This window comes from Electrophorus electricus, chromosome 15 (assembly GCF_013358815.1).
Source record: "Electrophorus electricus isolate fEleEle1 chromosome 15, fEleEle1.pri, whole genome shotgun sequence".
Classification (NCBI taxonomy): Eukaryota; Metazoa; Chordata; class Actinopteri; order Gymnotiformes; family Gymnotidae; genus Electrophorus; species Electrophorus electricus.
In genome coordinates, this window is record NC_049549.1 from 4149744 (window position 1) to 4172785 (window position 23042).

The 23042-nt window shown below is 39.5% G+C and overlaps 2 protein-coding genes across 2 annotated transcripts; both read right to left on the bottom strand.

Annotated features, from left to right (window-relative positions):
• Positions 1–1234: 1234 nt before the first annotated feature.
• Positions 1235–4901, bottom strand: hspa13 (heat shock protein 70 family, member 13). The gene is made up of 5 exons (XM_027024328.2): positions 4813–4901; positions 3537–3877; positions 3121–3334; positions 2581–2748; positions 1235–2422 (listed from the first exon to the last, which is right to left on the bottom strand). The coding sequence occupies exons 1-5, from the start codon at positions 4835–4837 to the stop codon at positions 1854–1856; spliced, it is 1317 nt and encodes a 438-aa protein (XP_026880129.1). The 5' UTR covers positions 4838–4901; the 3' UTR covers positions 1235–1853.
• Positions 4902–6287: 1386 nt separating this feature from the next.
• samsn1a (SAM domain, SH3 domain and nuclear localisation signals 1a) lies at positions 6288–9848 on the bottom strand. Its single transcript, XM_027024330.2, has 8 exons — positions 9665–9848; positions 9050–9130; positions 8713–8841; positions 8127–8244; positions 7875–8026; positions 7496–7711; positions 7165–7315; positions 6288–6769 (listed from the first exon to the last, which is right to left on the bottom strand). Exons 1-8 carry the CDS (start codon positions 9719–9721, stop codon positions 6630–6632), a joined length of 1044 nt encoding a protein of 347 aa, XP_026880131.2. The 5' UTR covers positions 9722–9848; the 3' UTR covers positions 6288–6629.
• Positions 9849–23042: the final 13194 nt, after the last annotated feature.

Genomic DNA, 23042 nt, shown 5'->3' on the forward strand with positions numbered 1-23042 from the left:
CCCTTTTCTTTCAGGTGACAAAGTGCAGCTTTGTCCTTCTAACTGGCAGCTTACACACTTTAAAATAGTGGGGAATGGGTGGGGCTGTTGTAATAACTAATTATGCTATTGTGACATTGAGACTTTTCCTTAGGCTTTAACAAAGCATATGCTTAGTGATTACTTTTTTAGGTACACCTACCCTATAGCTGCACCTAAGAGGCTAACACACATCTTGCAGTAAATTTTAAATTCACCATGGCTTGCATCACTATTCTAGGCTTAAGACCAGCTGACTGACTGCACCCGAGTCCTGTAGTCTGAATGTTATCAACTTTTATGATTTAACTTTCATGAGTGACCTGGTTTTGACCAAAAGGCAGATGTTAGCTGGTGAATGCTTTTGATCAAGCAATAGGTCAATGATGTATTACATCAGAATGAAAACATAAAATATGAGAGAGACCCCTACTGGTACCATGCCACATTGGTGCAGAGAACAGGACCATTAGTCAGTCACTTCTAAGTACAGAGATTATATGTCACAACAGAAAGCAGAAGTGCCACCATATTAAATTCAAGCTTTTGAGAATTTTACAATACAGCGCCACTTTCCCCCACAGATTTTGGTCCGATTTTTCATTCATTCTTGGCTCTTTTGTCAATATTTCTATGGATCAGTAGTTTGCCCTACAAACACCGGTAAACACTGAATAGTTGGCAGATGGAAATTTTCTAAATGTATCAGTGTAATAGATGAAATTGTGTTGTCCCTTATAGTCAAAGGTTCACAGAAAGGAGAAAGAAAATGACAAGCAATATTGGTCCATTACGCACAACTAAGATGACAGCAGCGACTTTTTAAAAGGCACAAGCAAAAGGTATTTTCAACACAATTTCTTAAATAATGCATACCCTTTAAAATAAACTTAAATAAATAAATAACTGATGAATGCCTTTTTTCAGAACTTTGGGCAGATTGTGAACAGATAATACTAGCAGAAGGACTTTTTCAGACCACCTTTCCAATGTCTCCCATGTTTTTTTAAGTACCAATCTATAATTGTACAAATCCTGTTCTCAATATTCCATTCTTACATAGGCCTCCCACCCTCAGTCCACCATTGCAAATTACTTTGCAAGTTCAAGCATCAGTCAGTACACTGAACTAAATCCCTTACCTGGGATTCTGAACTTGCCAGGTTCTACTTTAAGTAGGCTATAAGTGCTATTAATGGTGGGTGGAGGCAAATTGTTAGCTGAGCAATTAGTTCATTTATTTGTATGATGACAGAAAGTCATACATAGATATAAAAAATGAACCATTCAGTCAAAGCTTTCGCTCCATCATTGGGAGGTTGCCAGGAAAAATCCTGAGCCACAGAGAGCTTAACTAGCACTGATCTCTAGGTGTGAAGGATGGCTTCCTCTTACTCAGGGTGATGCCAGCCAATCATAGTACTCTACTCCAGCTGTTCTATGAAGCTGCGCGAGTACCAACTCGAAAAAGATGCTGCAGCAGCTAGATACGAGTTGGCCCTCACTGTCTTGAGGATCAATAACCATTGCGCTATTGGCATGACATAGTTTGGAGTTTGGAACTGGGCGATAATAAACACATGTCCAAGTAAATACGGGTGGATATCGTTGTTTGACTTAAATCCATAATGGAATTGTTTCAAGAGTTCAGTACTGTTGCTCCCTAAACACTAACACTTGCAGCTCTGCACTGCCACAGTGCTTCACTAGCTACTGCAAGACTAACACATTTGAAGAAGCTAAACAAGAAAAAGTGCATTTTAGTCACTGACCAGGCTTGTTTACCCATAGACCTGTAATGAATGATCCATTAAAAACCGTGGCCCCATTCAGGCTCAGCTGAAGTTCGTTTTACGCAGATTTCTGTTTGGTATCTCAATGGCACTGACCTGCAGGGGCCAGGCCCCACCCATGATACCTGCCTGTAAGGCCACACCTGTCACTACAGCCAGGTCCGGGTCCACGGACGTGTTGGGCTCCTTCCCAAAGTACTGGCTAATGAGTTGTCGGATACGTGGGATCCTGGTCGAGCCACCCACCAGGACGATTTCATCCACCTCGCCCTTATCCAAGCGCCCCTCAGACAAAACCGTCTCGATGGGCGCCAGAATCTTCTGGAAGAGGTCCGCGTTGAGGTGTTCAAAGAGCTCGCGGGTCAGCTGCTCGTGGAAGGTGACGTTCTCCTCCCGGGGGCCCTCAGCTCCTGTGGTCTGCAGGCAGAGTTGCACTTTGAGGGGGACGCTGGACTCCACAGTCAGGTTAAGTTTGGCCTCCTCCACGGCCTGGCGGAGCCGGTGAATGTCCTCCTTAAGGGTGGGTGGGACTCCGTATAGCTGATGTACACGCTCGCTGGCGTACTGAAACAGGCGCTGGCTGAAGTCCTGCCCACCCAACTTGTTATTACCTGTCGAAAGAAAACAGGCAGACTTGAGCTTCTGGAGACTGCAGTGGTAAACCGTTAGGAAGGACAGAAAGGTGTGCTTTGATACCAAAAAGATGTCATTCATACTGGAGCTACTGGAGATCGAGTCAATCTTTACCCGAGTGTTCGTGTGCTCTCACCTGCCATGGCCCTGGTCAGGAACATGCCACCCTGCTTGTTGAGCAGAGAAACATCCAGAGTCCCTCCTCCCAGGTCCACCACCAGGACGTTAAACACGTCCACTTTGTGTAGCCCATAGGCCATCGCCGCCGCTGTAGGTTCATTGATGACCCTCAAAATGTCTAGCCCTGGTTGAAGAAATGGATTACTATTAAATGGCAACAGTCACAGTCATTTGGTCTTCCTTCTCTGACCATGACTCAGTTTACACTATGCATTACTGTAATCAAATCCAAACACCACAATCAGCTTCAGCTTCCACTGCCATCTGCTATCTTTTAGAGCTTATTACCAGTAATAACAGCAGTTTTTAGTGAATGTAGTCATACAGTATTGTAGTTGCAGTGATGTCTCTGTTGCTGCATAATGAAAAAGTAACCTGCCAGCTGGAGAAATTGCTGCCTCAAAGATTTTATGTCTAATCAACCGTAATGACCAGTAAATAAATTGATGGGGTTCTAGCTGCGATTCTAAAGGAAGTGGTTTACTGGCAGACTGACCAGCTAGGTTGGCCGCTCTGATGGTGTAGTTTCTCTGCATCTCATCAAATTCTGCTGGCACAGATATGACCGCTTTCTCAATGTGGATTCCCAGATGGTTCTCTGCCATCTTTCGCATTTTCAGCAGGAGGCGAGAGCTGATGAATTCTGGGTTCACTGTGAACGTGGTATTTGTAGAGACCAAAAACTCTGCACTCCCATTGTTGAGAATTATCTGTAAAACAACACAGGTGTAAATAAATGGACCTACATCTAACAGTGTAGACAAATAAGATTACATGATATAAGTAAATATCTACAGGCTCTTAAAAAGCCTTCAGACACTGAGGAAGTCGAAAGAATTAAATTCAATAAATATGTATTTACTAAAATAAATTAGCAAATGTGTGGTTCCCGGAGGTTATTCCATGATTTACCTTGAATGGGTAGCGTGCACTCTCTTGGTCCAAAGTCATGGGGTCAAAAATCTTCCCTATAAATCTCTTGGCATCATAAATTGTGTTTTGAGGATTAATGTCAGATAATTCCTGGCCTTCATGCCCAACATATATACCAGTGGCAGTGAATGACACAACACTGGGTATGCTTTTCCGACCCTTTTCATCTCCAATAACTTCCACTTCTCCCGTTCCTGGTTGGAACACTCCCACTGAACAAAATGTTGTTCCGAGATCCAACCCAATTACTTTGGGTGTAGGAGGAGGCAGATACTGTTGGCCAAGATAGCCAGCCAGGAATAAGGCCAGTATAACGGACCCTGCACAGAAGGACATTATTACAAACAGTGAATTAGACTGAGCTTGACTATTATAGTTAGCTATAGATCTGTCAGAGAATAAAAAATGTCAGATCTTCCAAGACAAGGTTCATTTGTAGCTCTGTAAGATAAAATGGCATGCTTACGAGTAAATGAGCAATCAGGCGATTTGATGAGACAAACCAGGTCTCTCCAAAACATTACAGAGGAAAAAACTAATGCTTTTAGTTTCCAAGTTTTGTCTAAAGAAGTTGCAAACTATTGCAGCATATTTACTAAAGATGACGACTACGTAAATGTGTTTCCTTAGAACTGTTATCAATAAAATATTTAATAGATAACTAACAGCCCTTCCTATAATTTATGATATTAATAAGAGACTAACGAACATGACTACTCACACTTTCTGTTCATAAGGCTCTACACCACCTATACCATAAGAGGCCTAAGGCCTTTATCACCGAGTTAATCTGTATATGACGCTCATTTATCATGACTTCATACGGCTGCCTCTGAATGCAATAATAGTGTCATAAAAACCAAAAGCTTTAATAACCTCTTCGGCATTCGTGTTGGCGGCACATGCGGCGTTGATTTAACGTGAACGCCGAGGTTTAACTAGGAGAGCGAAGTCTGTTACTTTGATACAATTTATGCGAGAATGTTTATTTAAGAAGCTGTTCCTATATTGTAAACATTTTATTATATTTTAAAGTAGCGAGCTAGCTGGGATATCCAACTAAATGTCAACGTTAGGTCACTTAAGGGTTACTCCTAGCATAACTAGCATAACAAGCTAGCTAGCTACTTAGCTATACATTACGTCGCTAGCTAACTTATCAAGCCATTTTTGTCACCCTTGTTGTTTTAATGAACTCAGGCAGCGGCAAACAAACAAACAAACAAACAGGCAAACCAACCAACAAATCACGTACCAAGTATGGATATTTCTCCTGCCATTTCAGCAGTTGGTCGCGTTAATCAGACGCGTTCATTCACGGACTGCAGGGAAACCGGTAGCCAGGCTTTTTTGTGTACATGTACACGTCCGCCTAACGGTGTTTGTGGAGAATGTAGTTCGTAATGCCGACATATGAACATCGTGTATAGCGAATCTGTCATTTATAAACGCCATTTCCCACATTGCACTAGGTGTCAAAGTCTGTTCAGGTAAAGTACAGTCATGCATGCGCGATGCAATTCCTATGAACAGACACTAGAGGCGCTCAAGAGTGAGTCCGAAATGAATGGGGGTGAATGAAGCTAAACGGATAAAAAAATTACATTTCTCACGGTTTGTACGAGATCTCCCTTTAATTTGGAAAAGCAGAAGTATGTGGCTGTTACACTAAAAATAGCAAAGAAGCATTATTGCTACTCGAGCGTCAGCTCACCAATCCATCAAGCACATCAAGTTATCTTTATGTTTTTCATTACGTTATTGTTCCCTTGTTTTGCCAAAATATTTGTAATGTCGATGTATTCCTTCAATTTATGAACATGGAACACAAAATTATCTATGCCTACCTATTTCTGTTCACATTTTATTAATTTCTGATCAATTAGTAAATAAATTGTTATTATTCCATTCCATTATTTTTCCATACTTTGTTTTTGTTTTTTAGACCTATTTTTAGGTCTATTATTTTCTACTTTACTTTTGGTTAATTGGGTTAATTATTTCACATTATTTTATAAAACAAACAAAATGTATACAATTATTTAACTTTTTCAGTTTTGATGTCAATATTCTTATTTTAGTTCTTTAACAATTTTTTACTTAATTTCTCTCTCTCTCTCTCTCTCTGTGTGTGTGTGTGTGTGTGTGTGCACGCGCGTGGGTGCACGCACACGACAATTTTTGTAAAAAGGTCATTGCAAAACAAATTTATAAACAAAAAAACTAAAGAAAAAATATTTTGTACCTTGAGGTATTATACATTAAAGTATCAATGGAAACCTCACATTTTTGTTGAGTTATTATCGACAACTTAGATCTTACAGCAAGGTATGTGACTGAATAAGCCATTTTGTAAGGATGAAATATTGCATGCCTCTATGCTGGTTCTAGTATATCAGATAACTGCACAGCACTGACACATACACAACAAGCCAACTAAGCCTGCAGCTGCTGCATTGAGATCAATTGGGAACCAGCTTTGGGAGACATTGTAGGCTACACTCTACTGCAGTGCCATCAGAACATTGCAGGTTCCAAATTCAGATTCATAATTGGAAATACAAGAGGGAACACAGCTTCCCAAGGTACCGAAGACCAGAATTGCTGTCCTCATTGCTAGTTATGGCCATTAGATTAGATACTTGAGTAGGCTAGTAGCCCATGGTACCACTAGATTGATTAATAAAACAACTGAGATTTATTATTCACAAAATTAGTGAAATAACTTGGTAAATGAAACATAAATAATTTATTAACACATAGTATTGATAAGAAGGCATATACAATAGGATTTCATTAATTAGTAACTTGTTAAGTGTAAATTGTTCACACAAGACACCCAATGTGCAACAATCAACAGAAATGATGAAAAGAATATAAAATACATAATACGCCCAGTATCTTGATATAGGCCTACTGAGCTATACACTTATAGAATTATGAATGTAGGTAAATACCCACAGACAAAAAAATTAAAATATACTCCAAGACATCAAATGGGAGTTTTCCGAGCTATGCTAATCCTCGTTTTTCAGTGTTTATTGCAACATGACCTTTAAGAGGAAAAACATATTACATAGTAGATGACTGTGTTTCTGCATCTTCCCTGACCATGTCTGTGCACTCTGTTGGAATGAAGCAGCCTGAGTCTCTAGGACAGTCGTTACCCTCCTCATCCTCTTCATCGACCTTCGTCTCCAACAGGTCATCTCCTGTGGGCCGCAGCAGAGTGAAGTTAGGCTTCCACCATCAACTCCTGCTGGCTTATTGCATCTCAGTCAAGCAAACTACATTTGGGTTGTTCACACAGCCCTGATAAACTTAATGTTAATGAAATGACTGGATCTCTTGCTGGTTATTAACTTAATCTGAAGGTCCGAGCCAGAACAGGCCGACCACGTGCCACCTGTTCTACAGCGGTATCTCGTTCATGCTGCCATTAATTCTGACTGGCATTCTCTCACCAACACTCTGCACTTGACTTGCACTTGACATGGCATACACGACTTGATTACTGAAAATGACTCTACAACCAAGAGGGACAGACTGTAGCATATAGTTTACTGTAGATGAAGAGCACTATGTCAGTGATAGATGTGACACTCACTGCTCATGTCATAAATGACTTCAGAGGCGGCTAGGAGCTTGCGCCGATGCTCTGGATCAGTCACGTTCAGTTCAATCAAATGCTTCTCCTTCAAATGCTTCAGGTCCTCCACTGTCTGATAGCCATTCAAGAGCAATGTGGAGGCATGTTCCTGTGACAACGGAAATAAGAAAAATATTAAAACAGAAATGAGTCTTGTGTATGTACGTGTGTGTACGTGTGTGTGTGTGTGTGTGTGTGTTTTGGTGCGGGGGAAGGGAGGTGTCATGGAGAAATGTGTGGGAGCAGATCTATTTTTGTCAAAGTGTTTGTGGGTGCTTGAATATTTTACCTCAAGATGAAGCCTCTCCAATAATTCCAGCAGAGTTTTGGGTCGAGGTCTCTTCGACACTCTGTGAGGCCTGATATTTGGAGCCTCCTCTTCTGTCTCCTGTTTCTTATCCAGCACATCCACATAGATAAACTTGAAATTTCCTACTTTATTGTTTAGCATGCCAGTCCATATTCCCATTGGGGGTTTGCTTATGATATTGATAATGTCCCCAACCTGCAAGCAAAATATAACGTTACTATAGACAAATCTGCCTAAATGTTATTGGTCTAGTTAGCGAAATATCAAAACATTTACTTTATTGACGTTCAAAAGATTTTTATTTCAGTCCAGAGAGTCAGTGATAGATGTCTATCAAAAAAGTGGAGGGCAGGCTGACCTTAAGTTTGAGGGAGTCGGAATCATAAGGACTGGGCACAAAGTCTGTGTGCACTCTGGCTTGGCCACAGAACTGGCCTGTGTAGGGCGTGTCCTCCTCCAACCTTAGGCTGTCCCTGTTATTGGACATGTCAGAGCTGCTGGTCTCACCACCTGAGCAAATAAGATACAGCAGACAGAGAGCATGACTTGTGGTCATTGTGGCCTCCTTTGTCTGGGGGGAGCAGGTTGTGTTCCATGTTCAAGTGCTTACCTGAAGAGCTCTGTCGCGTGTACAGGCTTTCTAACATGTTGCTGCTCTGGTCTGAGGTCTTCTGCACTGGAGAGCTACTGTCTGTCTCCCCATCAGACACTCTGTCCGCGTGGTCACCCTGTACCAATCAGAGTGCTGTTTAAGAAATATACACCTAAAGCATGCATACGTGTGTGTGTGTGTGGGGGGGGGGAGTTTTGAATGCATCCATGTTTACACATGAAGTATCACTTTTTCACAGACATTAAAACCAATGCTAAAAAGAATGGCACAGATCATGTCCAAAATGGGCCTATAATCCACTCAATCTTCCATTACAATCAAAGGAGTGAGTATTTACAAAAACATTTGTACGTGATTAGCTTTGGGCTCCGTTTGTTTTTGTTCTAGGTTTTTACTTTTCATTTGAAGATTAAGAATGGCAGACGCGTATCTGCGTCACGTGCTGCCCCCCTCCCTGCACCCCTTCTTTGAAACAGACGTGGCTTCGTGCAACGGGGACCATTTTGGCAGTGCAGTAGTCAGTGAGCAGCGATGAGGAAGGGCAGTCCAAACAAGAGCATACTTCTCCTGCTCTCTGACTCACCGCCTCCTCGGAGCAGGATTTGGCATGCCTTTTGCACATCCTCTTGCGCATGTTCAATGAGATGGCCTTCATCTTCTTCCCCAAGCCATTCTGCTTGTCAGTGTTCTCCACTCCCAACTCACTCTCTGGCTGTAGGTAACACATACCATAATGAATATTGGCATCTATAAGGCAGTAATGCTGAGTATAGCTCTGAGCTGTGCTAGCAGGCCCCCACTTAATACTATCTAGTGCGCGTTTGCCTAAATTTAGTATCACTTACATATACATACACACATTCATTCTTGTTTTTCTGAAGAGTGGGAGCAGATATTTAATCTGTTAATCTATTTAATACCATAGTTGTTCCGTTTTCCTCGAGCTCAGCAAGTGATTGCTGATGTCTGAAGTGGTCAAACTTTCCAAAGCTGGTGGATCGCTGAAAAATGTAAAAAGATTCATAGTAAGCACGTTTATCCCACTTGCAGAAAACAGAAATTAACAAAGAGAGAAAACAAAGAAAAGCACAGTACAATTTTTCGAAGCCTGTCATCTCTATGTCCCACAACCAAATACCAATTAGAATGATTACATCATCAATAATCCATCAAACCCTCCAAATATTGATAAAGTATTCAAAACAAATGTTCATGACAATAGGAAACTAGTGTATGGATTTTGAACCAAATAGAGCCATGTAGGTTGTCTGTTGCAATTGCAGCTGAGTATTTTTCATTTGATTTTTTAATTTGAAAATGCTTTGCTATACAAGCATTTGCCTGCCAAGATATTACCTGTACATTGTTTACTACAGCACACTGCAATTACTCCCTGGAATCTTGTTCTCATATAGAGGTAGTCAAAATTGCAGTTTTTATAAATATCAACATTAATAATAATTATATAATATTACAACATACAATCTTATACAATATAATAATATTTTTTAGGAACAATGCTCAGTACCACTTACCTTTGGTTTAATGTTTTTAGGTTTGTCTGAGGCATTTGAAGCTGCCCTTTGTAGCATTTCTTTAGTATTCTGTTAAGATTGTCTTCAAATGAATTTAATGAATATAATTGGAGTGTTTTAGTGCTAGCTAATGTGTTTGACCTTCGGCTTTAAAAATTAAGTGCTGTCTTCCAGCAGAGGAGCCTGGCTTTCTAAGTTCCTCAAACAGGCAGGATGTGACCCAATATTTGTGCTGTCTATAATCGAAACAGTTACAGAGGGGAAAAAACATTACTGCTTGAGTCTGCATTTTGTGGTCTCTCTGATAACCACTTCCCAGTCATTTCGAGTAACTTACATAAGGCAAATGGCAGAAATGTGATGGCATGAAACTTTCCACCAAATTACTATTTTCATGATTATAAACATAGCCCAATCTCATGGATGATTCTGTGATTGTAAATATGTCAGAATTACATGTTGGGTGACATTTCTTTTCTTGACCATCAGTTAGAAATAAATGTAGGTCTATATCAGAATGTTTATTTCCTCCCTTGTTCCCAACTTACAAAATCCAGTCTCTGTTTAGGGAAGTACAAGTTGATATAAATGTACACAAGAAAGTATTGAAGTCACGTTATTGAAAAAGTTCCTCCCAAATTTCTCAACAAGTGCAACTGATTGCGAAATTCTTGACCAATTAACTGCTGAACACAAATGTCTTATAATACTGTACATGTGCAGTGAGCAAAATCTAGGATTCTGGTCGGAAAATAAAATAAAATTTTCTCTGGTTTAAGAACCATATTATTTAAGAATCATATTATTTACAGGTCAGAATCTGGGCCTGTTTAACTGGCCCAACACTAAAGAAAATAAACACTCTGTCATATGTTGTAGACTACATTATTTATTGTAGTAAAAATTGTAGAATTTGGGGCATTTTAACACTTTTTAGAATATTTCATATTCGCTATGCCTTACTTAATACAAAATTCATCTTTAGAGGCTTGGAACTCTTAGAACTTCTTGGTAAATGTTATATGGGTCGATATATGGCTGAAAAACACTGAGCATAATTTCTTTGTGATGCTTAACATGAGTGTATCTCTTGGTGCCTCTTCCACTCTAGGATAACCAGATACTCCTTGTGGGTCTTCACAATAACACCAGTAAGGGTTGGTGTTGGTTCCTCTTCTATAAGGAGTGGATTAATCTGCATTGCATTTTCTAATGCAGTCTAAGTAGTTCACATCATATTGATAGCATTTTATAACATTATATTGATTAAATTGTGGTACCTTGATTACACTGTGAAGTAATTTAGTATGTAAAGAAGCTTCTACTTACATTTAGAGCACACAGCTCTATGTTGGAGACAGAGTGCACCATTACTGGAGGAGACAAGTATCTGTGCGGCATCTGGCTGCAGAGCATGTCCTCTTTTCCGTGGAAACTGTGCACTGTGAGGTCCAGGGTGTGGGTGCGGTATACACTGAGCGGTCTCTGGCAGGTGTGTTGGGCTGGAGCACAGGCAAGGATATGCTCTCCAGGGTTACTCCAGCGTGGACTGCTAGAGGGCGCCATCCCGCCTCCTGTAAGCTGCACAGTACAGCTGCAGCTCTCCTGGAAAGGGGCAGGCATGGGCCCAGCTCTGACAGCCACAGCAGGTGATGGACTTTTTGAGTTCCCTTTTTGAAAATGGGAAAAACATACCAATGCCTGCTATGTAAATTGTTTTGCTGCGACACGTATTTAAAGAAAATTATTATTAAAATGTGATTCATGTTAGCATGAATTGGAAATGGATGTTTTTTAGCATTCAAATACAAACACATTGGGTCCCACTTTTTGTTTTAGTTGGTGTGCGAGTTCCCCTGGCCCATTTCTGACTTCCATTTCCCTGCTTCCCTGGATTCTGTGACTTCTTCATGGTTGGCCTTGCATCTGCTACTTCCAGATGAGACGTACCGGTCTGTTACGGGACAGAAGCAAGACGTCTCCAGCCAGATTTCAATGTAACTAACGCACATCATGAATAACTACGGGATCAACATTAATAAAGAGTCTAGTGAGGGAAGCCTTAGCCATTGAGTGGTCAGTTTCATTCTCTTCTTGCCCTCAGCGCAGTCTCATTGGAACGGTAGCGTGCCAGCCGTGGCTGTGGTCAATGTTAGCCCTTGGCTTAGAGAATCATCTTTGTCTGCCATCGCTCATGCTGGCACTAGGGCGGGCATGCAGACCTGGCAGTGCCTATGCTCTCAGACCTCGCCCCATCTGTGGGGTGGAGGGATTACATGGACATAATGGTGCCCCTTCCTCCCACGCCATCTGCGCACTGGTGCAGTCAGCGTTTGTGCTAAGTGATTGCCCCTGTTTATGACAACTGCCAACAGTCACCCCTCTGTGTAGATAAAAGGTGCAATGACCATTTAGAAGATATGATGTTAGCATTATTGGCATGTGCAAAGCAGATAAGGGGGCAGGGTCTAGATCTCACCGTCTCTCGCTGTCGACTGCTGGGCCTGCTTGGCTGCGGGTTCCTGTTCTGCAGGACATCACAGCAGGCAATCTATCATTAATGAAAGCATCAGAAAAATTCACTGAGGGTGGAACTTCATCATTAGCACCTGAATGTGACATAGGGTGCATTATGTATGTTTCATGGTCGTTTGAAGTCAGAGCTAGCACTTGTTCATTAGGGTGTTTAAGCCTGTGTAAGGTTGCATTCTGAAAATGTTTGTAATAAAAATTCAAGAAAAAAAAAAAAGTTTAAACTGAATTGATCTGATTAGCAAAAACATTACAAATTCATTGTCATATTACAAGCATACATGAGAGTATATGATAGACCTGCACAGCAGAATCTGTTTGTGTAGAGCTGGACTTTGAGAGTCGATCATCCTTACTATACATTTTAGCTTGCTTCAGAGTCCCGACTAGCTCTAGAACATAAAACATAAAAGATAAAAAACATGAAGTGCATTAGAAACATTAGTAACTGATACTAATAACCAGAATATTATACCTGAGTTTTTAATCTTATGTATCAAAATGTAGTATTTGCAGGAGCAATTGAATGTAACATTTAAAAATACACTGACAAAAGATTAAATGAAAGCGTTGTTTATAAACTGAAAGTCTGACAAGTGTTATTTATAAATTGAAACCGAATCTTAGCAAAATGCAGGATGTTTTGTGTGCTAACACCTTTACCAGTTTTTACATCCTGTTTAGCTGTATGATTTTATACGGGGAAGCACAGCCTGTTATAAAGGGCTCACGTTAGCCTGTTTCGTACAAGTGTAGTGGTAGGCCTACGTGTAGTTTGTTATTTTGTCTTTCAGGTTCATCAGTGAGCCATCACCAATACCTCCGGCTCATATACTCCATATTAATTAATATTCAAGATCATTATTGGGCTATTCACTGGCCTAATTATGATCATTTTTTAAACAGTGATAGTTGAATAAGATTTTAGGCTTTACACTGTATTTGAACCTATAAACTTATAAACGTCCAGCAGAGTCGGTGACGCTCCAGTGAAAACGCGTTTGCCATTAAGACCATGCTGTTAGTTAATTAATCCGCCCAATGAATTGTTGAGAAAACCCCCCGTTTGCGCGTCATTCCCCATCCGCATTGTCGGTATGGATTTAGCACAAGTGGCAACGTCTCTATCACTTTCCACTTTATCACTTTCTGAAGGCTCGAGGTTTGGCTACAAGGGGTGTGTAAAATAGAAATAAGTTGAGACTAAACCCGCAAATCCCCAGACGAATATACCGCGGTTTTGATTGTTTCTCTTGTCAGCTAAATCGTCCCGTCGTCTGGAAGCAGGCCATGCAGCATTAACGTGCAGGGTATTATCTGCAGGAGGGAAACTAAAAAGGCATTAAGCACTCATGCTGTCCTCTGAGGGCAAGGCATTGCTACATGGCAGATAAAACGGGCTTGCTATGCATGACTGGCTAAGTAGGCTAGTGTGTCTCGGAGTTAAGAGTGTATTTTTGAGAAAAGGGGGCCCTTTATTTCCTTTTTCATGTTACTCAGTAGGATAATTGGATATTTTTACATTTTACTAGGTGGAATACTTATTTTTACATTTTCTTCACATAGGTACCAGATATCAAGATACACAGCGCTCACTTAGAAAAATCCCATTATGCTGTTTTCAGGCCGTTGTCGATCTCTATGGTTGTGGTGTAGCTAGATTCTTCTCGGTTACATGAACCCAGTTGAAATACCCGTATGAGCTGAAATTATATCCTGCACATACCTAAAGCTCGGTGGTCAGAGGTAGAGTCTGATAATGTCCTGGAATGAGGAAAAATTAAAGATCAAATTTGCTGAAAGGCACAAGTTAATTATGTATCACAGATCCTTTGAGAAGATAATTATAATTTATAGTGGTACAAAAGTTGAATCATGTTCTTTTGAACATGGAACATAATTGGCTACTATACAATTGCACATTTTAAAACGAGACATTTAACAAAAAATTAGACGTAAATTTACACACAACATGTACAAGGTTGAAAAAAACCTAGTGGAAGTAGTCGAGACCTTTAAGAAAATTGCTTAAGTCCACTTGAGGTTTCTCCGTGGCATTCTGAGCTCACTGCTTTTCTGTGGTATTGCTCCCTAACCATGTGGCAGTAGTCCATTTTTATACATTAAAAAAATCAAATTACAGTCGTACATGCCTCAGAATGAATACGTATTTGTGTGTCGTTGTTCTCTGCAGTCTTGCTAAAATGAGACAGCGATAAAGAGGTTTGGAAACATGGTAAAGGATTTCTGCACTTTACCTGTGGGAGGTTGCTGGAGCCATTGCATCTTGCAGCTCTAACGCGAGGTTTTGGTTTTGCATCAATAATTAAACCTTCAGAATTCTAATCTCCTAAAGAAGAATCGTATTAAAACTGCAGGATTGGAATTGGCATACCTTCTATTCTCCTTTTTGGTGTTAGTGGAGTTGATTTCTGAAATATCCTGATCAGAAAAATAAATAAAAATAATTTTAAAAAAGAATAAATGTTTAAATTTAATTGTCAATTAAATTTTGCATACACAGACAAATGTTTGATTGTCATTTTTTATATAAACTTGGTATTATTGAAGATCTGCTTCCATGTAGGTAGGCTACAGTCAGAAAGGTCCTGTATAAAGTTCCTATATAAAAGCAGCAACACACCCCAAACTGGGTGAAAAACAACAATCTAGTTTACACTTTTTAGCCTGTTTTAATCAGCATTGGCTCCTAAATGTATGATTGTCTACTGTACTATGTAAGTTCTGTCAATTACACTATGTATCATTTAATCATTATTGTAATATTTTTTAAAAAGATCATTGCACTTTAATATGCAAATCAAATTTGTCTTTTTTATTATTATTATTTATGGTGAACATCCTGACTAATTCACATGAACCAACAAATATAAACCATTCTGGTCAATATAATGCAGGTCAGTCTCAGGGGTATTGTATCAGGTTCACCTGTATGTTACAATATGTTGCCATGTACATTTCAGTCTTTTATTGTGCTCCATATGATGCAGCCCTTTTCTATAACTTCTCTATAACACTTAAGTGAATACATATATAGGCTGCATCTTGCTGCTAAGCAATCAATTATCATTACCATGGAGATGGAGTGCCCATCTGGGGTCATCCACTGAGGGCTCGGGTCCAGGAGGCCCAACAGACTGCTGGACCTGGTGGGAATGGTGTAGACGCGGCTCTTACACCCATCCGGCACTGCTTCATACAGGCTGTCCATGGAGCCCTCCTGCAAAGCACAGATGCACAGATACACTGGACTTCCCACGCAGAGAGATGCAGCAGAGTCTATGAAACATAGGCTCAAAGACGAAACTGGTGAAATGGCTCCAGGACGGAGGACTATATATTTCTTGATCTCAGTGAATTGGTTTTTCTGTAATTTTGTCCTTGCATGACAAAATAAGACAGTGTTTCATAGGTCCTGTGTGTAAATCCTGCTTCGAGTTGTGAACAGGATATGAATTAATTTCTACATAAAAACCGTTAATGTGATTTCTTGGGGGCAAGATATATAAAGCTACTTTAAGTGATGAAAGAAATTCTAAACATTTTAATCTCAGAAGAAAGAATAATTTATTTAACAATGACAACAGATCTGTGCTTTTTATGGCTGTATGCTTTGCAGTTAGTGATGGTGTATTTGCGTACTTTCTTCACTTGTAGCACATAGATAAAGCAAGTACCAACTCCTGTGTCATGAGTCAGGGTCACATGGCTGACAGGAAACTCGTTCAGAGTGTGTTCAGTACCAGAGAGAAACAGTACTCTATACTGGGTTTCTGATGGTTTTTATTTACAAATATGCCTATGAAAACATATATTGAATTATTTTTCAAAAGTGTCATTTTGCAAGCCAAATTTTTTTTTTAACTTTTAGTAAAATTAAGTCTCTATCATTATTCAGAACATAGGCAACTGAATGTTCTCATTCTGACAGCTCTAACACCTCACCTCCAGCATCACCCCCACAAACAGAAGTGGTTCCCCAGCATAACACAAAAAAAGAGGCATGACAAATAAATGAAACAAACGCTGATCAACCGCAGGGCACAGCAAGAACCCGCGCATCAATCCCCCTGACTTCACATGACCTTTATTTGACCACACATTTCATTTCATAGCAGCTTCTCATACCACACCTAAAACTGTCACATGACATTTGAGCAGAAAGAAAAATAAAAACTTACCAGAGAGAAACAGAAGAGATTCATACTGAGGTGCCTCTTTGCAGTTCTATGTCCAGGACAAATGAAAGGATGGTTGTGGAATCAGTAGCAGATAGTAATCTTAATGCTCTAGGTTGCCTGCTGTCTCACAGATTAATACGGAATGAAATCCCTCCCATAATCCACCAGAAGGGGAGGACTGGTATTACTCTAGACAGAGCTCCCAACACAAGCACCCCACCACAACACGGTCCATATAATGCAGACACTGGCTATTTGGGTTATGGGTTTAAGATGGGATTCCTGCATCTGATTAACAAGAGTGTTTATAGCTGCACAGGAAGAATTATGGAAATCAGGGATTAGTAACAATTCAAACTAGCCAATGGGAGAACAGCAGGGATTATATATATATATATATATATATATATATATATATATATATATATATATATATATATATATATGTATGTATGTGTGTGTGTGTGTGTGTGTGTGTGTGTGTGTGTGTGTGTGTGTGTGTGTGTGTGTGTGTTACCATACTTTTAGTAGTACATTAAAAAAGGGAATAATATTGTGCTACATTGCTGAAGCACTCAAATTCTCAAAAAAATTTGTATTAACTCTCTCTCTCTCTCTCTTTGTCTCTCTCTCTATCTATCTATCTATATATATATATACACACACACACACACACACACACACACACACACACACACACACACACACACACACACACACACACACACACTATTATACAGTGTATTCACACTATTCACTAAAGCCACAAAAGTAAAGGTAAATGTATTGATTCTGCATTGGGACAAACTGTAGTATCATATGTAGCTTTGGTAGCTTTTTGCTCTTAGAAAGCCTTTGTAACCCATGCTAAAACATAACTTTTCTCATCAAAGTTCAGGGTTCAGATTCCTTAAATAGGCTCTCATATCTCACTCATAGATGTGAGATCGCTACTGTGCTGACGTGGTTGGCCAGTTGGCCAGGCTACCTCCACTTTGCCAAGTAAGAAGTCCATTGACCCGGGAATGCATGTGCTGATGGTACTTAGCCTAAGTGCATATGATGTCTTGTCAGAAACCTTTTCATCTTTTATTTTTGGAATTGTCCTGAAATAGGCCTGATGGCTGATGCATAAACCTCATGCTGAGGAAGCCTGAATTTTTGCTGGGTGGAAGTAGGTCATCATAAGAGTGGTTGTTCCTGGCTTTGCACAGTCACTTCATCTGTGAGGAGATTTTCAGTTTTAGCAGACATGTGTTGTGCCACACTGGTAATTTCTCACTGTCACCAGCTTGTTCACTTGGTTCAAAGCCTAGGCTGCATGTTCATGCTAATGTGTAATATTGATGTGTAATACTGATGTGTAATTAGGAAGAAGACATCTACATTACACCCAGAATCCGTTCCAGAATTTGTTCGTAATTCCAGAATCAGTTTCCTTTTGTCATTATTTCATTATCTTACATTATCTTATTTTCTCCTCTTTTATTATTTTACATTAAAAAAACTTTTTTTCTTTTTTTTTTTTTTTCTTTTTTACATTTGACAGGTGCTCTTATCCAGAGTGACATGCATATATCACATGAAATCTGATATGATGTCCTGGTCATTAGAAAAAGTTATGTTATTTTAGACATAGCAAGAAGTATATAGTTGCTCACTGCACAAAAGTATTTAGAAATGTAATATCTGATTTTTTTTTCCTTCTCCATTCTCAAAACATGGATGAAACAAACAGTAGGTCTAAACAAAGTTTTTACAGGCAGGTTTGTTCACTCAGCAGTTATTTTGGCAACTTCCAAATTATTTCCATTTACACACCAGGATCTTGAAACTACTTGGAGCACTGACCTATAAGCACTGACTGACAGATAATACAACACAGCAGCAAAACCAATCAAAATCTATGTTGCAGCTGGGGGTGGGATATTCCCCCAAAATTGACAGCAAAGCAGCTGGATGGTGAGTGGATTGCAGCAGCTCACGTGTCTGGTAAATGTTTTACTACGATGCACTAACTTATATAATACACTGTATTATCACACTAAATTATATACCATTTTTGTCAGGTTTTACCAGTGGAGTCAAATCCGCTTCTGAGACATTTGCATGCTCTCTCCCCATTCAAGTAGTTAAAAGGAGAGTGGAATTTTAAAAATATTCCAGATATTTTCATCTTAATCTAAAAGTTGTGGGGCATCGTCCCCATATACTTTGAAAAATAGTGGGTCAAAGGCTCACTTGCCCCAATGGTTCTGGCAGCCTTGTGTACATGTGACCCTTAAGAGTCTGACTGTAATTGTGAGCGGTAAGGAGGCGGATGCATGTGCGGAGAAGAGCGAGATTTATTAGGGGCAAATCCAGAGTCATAGTCATTAGGGTAGTCCAGGGTAATAGAGCCAACATAGAGAGTACGGGGATAGATGATAAACAAACAAACACACTAAGGAAAACAAGGGAAGTAGGCTATAACAAAGAAGCTAGGAAGAAATCGGAGGCTAAGAAACACAAAGGCTAGGGTAACAAAACAGACCAACATAAACGAAGGTTTCAAAACACAGACGGGCTTTCAAAAACTTTCAGACATGCAGCCAAAACATTCAATGAACATTCAAAGAACAGCCAACCTCACAATGAACAAAACAAAGGGAACAAGACAAGGTTTAAATACATGAACTTAACAAGCCTAGAAACTAAAATACACAAGACAGAGAAACCACGGAACATGGAAGCTAGGAGGAACCAACTGTGACAATGACCTTGAAGTCCAACCTCTGACCTTGGTGTTGCTAGCACCTTGCTCTACCTGGTGAACTACATGTGTTATAATATTGCTTCTGCTATATTTCTGTGTTCCTATTCAGTTGAACTCGTTCCCTTTTTCTTTCCAGTTTTGACATTTGGCTCTTAATATATGAAAGAACCCAGATTCTCCAAAATCCTCTTTCACTTTTGGCAGTTTCGTGGAAGTACTAAATTGACAGAAGTTCTGCATCAGTTCATCTGATCAAGGCTTTTTGGCTCTTCAGCTTTCTCTTTCCAGTAGTGATAGAAGTACTGTGTGTTTGTGTGTGTGTGTGTGTGGGGGGGGGTAAGTGTGTGTGTGTGTGTGTGTGTGTAAAAAACTGTGGTTTCCACTGGTTATTTTGTAAACCCTCAATCTTTTAATATCAGGCCCCTCTGTAATGGAAAAGGAAGGAATGGCTGAAAATGATTAATACACATCTGACCCATAAATCAAAGCCAGTTTGAATAAGATTATGAGCAGTCTGTGTGTGCCGATGGGAAGCCATATATAAAATTTTGTGCTGCACATGTGAGTGTCTTTCCTTATTTGCTTGTTTACTAAAATAAAAGGGACCAGACTAGCATGCCTGTATGTCGGGCTGTGTCTGTTTGTTATGTCTGTATGCTGGGTTATGTATGTCTGTCATGTCAGTATGCTGGGTTGTGTCTGTCTGTTATGTCTGTATGCTGGGTTATGTCTGTCTGTTATGTCTGTATGCTGGGTTGTGTCTGTCTGTTATGTCTGTATGCTGGGTTGTGTCTGTCTGTTATGTCTGTATGCTGGGTTATGTCTATCTGTTATGTCTGTATGCTGGGTTATGTCTGTCTGTTATGTCTGTATGCTGGGTTGTGTCTGTCTGTTATGTCTGTATGCTGGGTTATGTCTGTCTGTTATGTCTGTTTGCTGGGTGATGTCTGTCTGTTATGTCTGTATGCTGTGTTGTGTCTGTGTGTTATGTTGATATATGCTGTGGCAGTGCACCAGTTACATCACATCAGATAGGCCCTTCAGCAGTGGCACACCACTGCACATGGCCTACAGTTTTCTGGTAATAGGCTGTCTTATCTGGGCCAGTTCCTGATTCATGATCTGTATACGTAGGTAACACTGTCACTCCATGTGCATGGGGCTTCACTGCTTAGTTTTGGCCTTCCCTTCCATCTTCCAAAGTGTTGGCAGCAATGAAGACTATTAATACAAGTGCTAATTACACTGTTAACAATACACATGACATATAATGCTGAAGGTGGTGGTTTGTTAATGTTGCCTAATGCTGTAATCAATGTTAGTTAAGGGAGCTTTAATTTAAATTGTTAATGATTTATCTTTATGACACGTTTAATGTTTTTTAGTTTTTTTTTTAATGACATCTTTAAGCTCTTCAATATAAACACACAGCTACTCAAAAGAGCTGCAAACAGTTACAGTAGTGTCCACCACAACAGATTTAATTTTGCCGCAGACAAATATATTAAAACAATTTTTCTGCTACTGACCTTTCTTAATTACCATGACTGCACTTACATTAAACAGTACAATGCACTGAAGTTACACACTGAGGCTTTAAGGTATTTGAAAGTGGAAAAAAGCTAACATGCTGAGAAGTCACCGATGTTTATTTAAACATTGGCGAGTACCACATGATAAAATAAGAAAGATTATAATTCTTTTCTTCTAAACAGCGTCATTCCGTGTTAGACTGCAATCTGCTAGACTGATAACGCAAGAGGGCTGAGACCAGCGAGTCCTCATCTACACAAGTCTGTGTGGCAGCAATGGACATTCACCTCGGAAACACAGGGCTCCTCACAAGTCCGAGAAAAAGTAGTAGCTGCAGAAGACATAGAGCAAATCACAGGTCCAGCCATATCATCTCAGCAAGTGTAAAATTGTCTCTATGATGAGTTCTACTTGATGAGGCAGAGCACATAATGTTTCAGCAAATGGATGTTTTGAGGACTTACATGTTGAAACGGTTCTGCAGAAGTTGTTTGGCGCTGGACACTCTGTGGGAGTCTTCCAGTCCCCAGCCACACAGGTGTTAGCACTGGAGGGCTTGTGCTATAGAAAACGATCCATTGTAAGAGACAGCGACAAAATAGGACACTATAGACATTGCAAATTAAAGGCAAATAAGAGCACTGTACACCTTAAAAAGTTAAAAGACAAGTTACACATTTTTTCTTGGAACATGAAAAGAACAAGAAGTGATGAAAAGTCTTGATTAAGCAAAAATGAAGGAGACAAAATAAGACATCAACATCAAGGACAGGTTATGGGGAAATCTCCTTCTCCTTGAGTGCATTCCTAGTGCTTGTAGACAGTTCTATTTTTAATTCCCATATTTAGATGTTAAAAGCATTTTTTTTTAAAAATCTGGAACACAGTAATCCCGTAATCTTTCATAAAAATACTATGTGTAACTGTCAATTAGCTATCCAGAATAAAACTATAAAACTAGTGAATAATTATCTAATAAAATGGAATACTTAGATGGTGATTTTCCATCCATCAAATTTCATTCATCCATATCTGCATTGTATAGTGAAATATTTTCATTAAACACATGGTGTCTCATAATAGTACTGCCTGGTTTGTTTTAGAATGGAACAGAGTGGCTTATACCAGTGAGACTGCATGCAAGCATCAGGAAACGCACTAGAAGCTTCATTTTGATGACTGGCCTGGAGTGTGTTGTTGGAATGCCTTTACTACTGAAGATATCCTTGCTAAAAACAGTTATCCACAGCTTAACCAGCAATGTTGCACAACAGGTTTCATGTGTGTATGAATACCAACTAAATCTAAAATGAAGAGTACATCCTCTTTCATGTAAAAAATTTAATGACCCCAAAATCTGTTATTGTAAATATGAATACACTATAAGAATACACTATATATATCTGTCTGTCTGTCTTTACTCCATCTGCACATCTGTGTATCTGTCTAAATGTATGAATATACATAAGAAAAGGGCTTAAAACCTTTTTTCTCTGAGTACAGAAATGACTGACTTATCACAGACATTTTAGGATGTCATTCACAAGCTCTGAAAGGTTTTTTGTTTTTTCTCTGAATACATTTGTGAGCACAACAAAACAAGCATTTCTTGATGCCAGACACCACATAACAACCATTACATCAGGAACAGAAGCAGGCACAAAGCTGATTTCAGAATAGCAACCTTGGCAGTCTCCAGTGTTCCATTCATCATAATAGAAAATAGACTTTATTGTAGTTTATCTGATAAAGACCAGACCCTCTGAGGCCATAGCATTTACATAATATAAGTACTATTTAAAGATGAGTTTAGATAAAACAACACAGAAGGATTTATTAAGCTAAAAAGCAAAGGTGCTTACTTTAGTACACACACACTGTGCCAAGTAAGTATTCTACCATAGAAATTCTGAACAGTAGGATGTCTTGAGACACTTTAAGCACTTGAACCTTTCCTTTCAGATTGACATTAAACTCAAAAATGCACTTTATAAAGTATGGATTTCGTGCCAAGCACAAGAGGTGATTCACTCTCCCTGACTGAGTAATGAGGTAGTGTTATTGGCTTGGCAAGACCAGCCTTCCAATTTCAGAAATTGTTCAATTTACATGCATTCTTCACATTGCTGGCACTGGAATTTAACTTTGCTGTTGAACCTGCACTGGGTTTTAATTGGCACAGCATTTTAGTTCTTAAATGAATAAATACAGTCAAAACTCCACAAAACCTTTATATTTTTTGTTGTTCATTTGTTAATGGTTTCATTATTCATGCCAGAAATTCTAAGTATAGTTTGGATTCTTGTGATTATTTCTGTGTGTTAGATAAATTGTATAAACAAGGGGTATTCTGCTG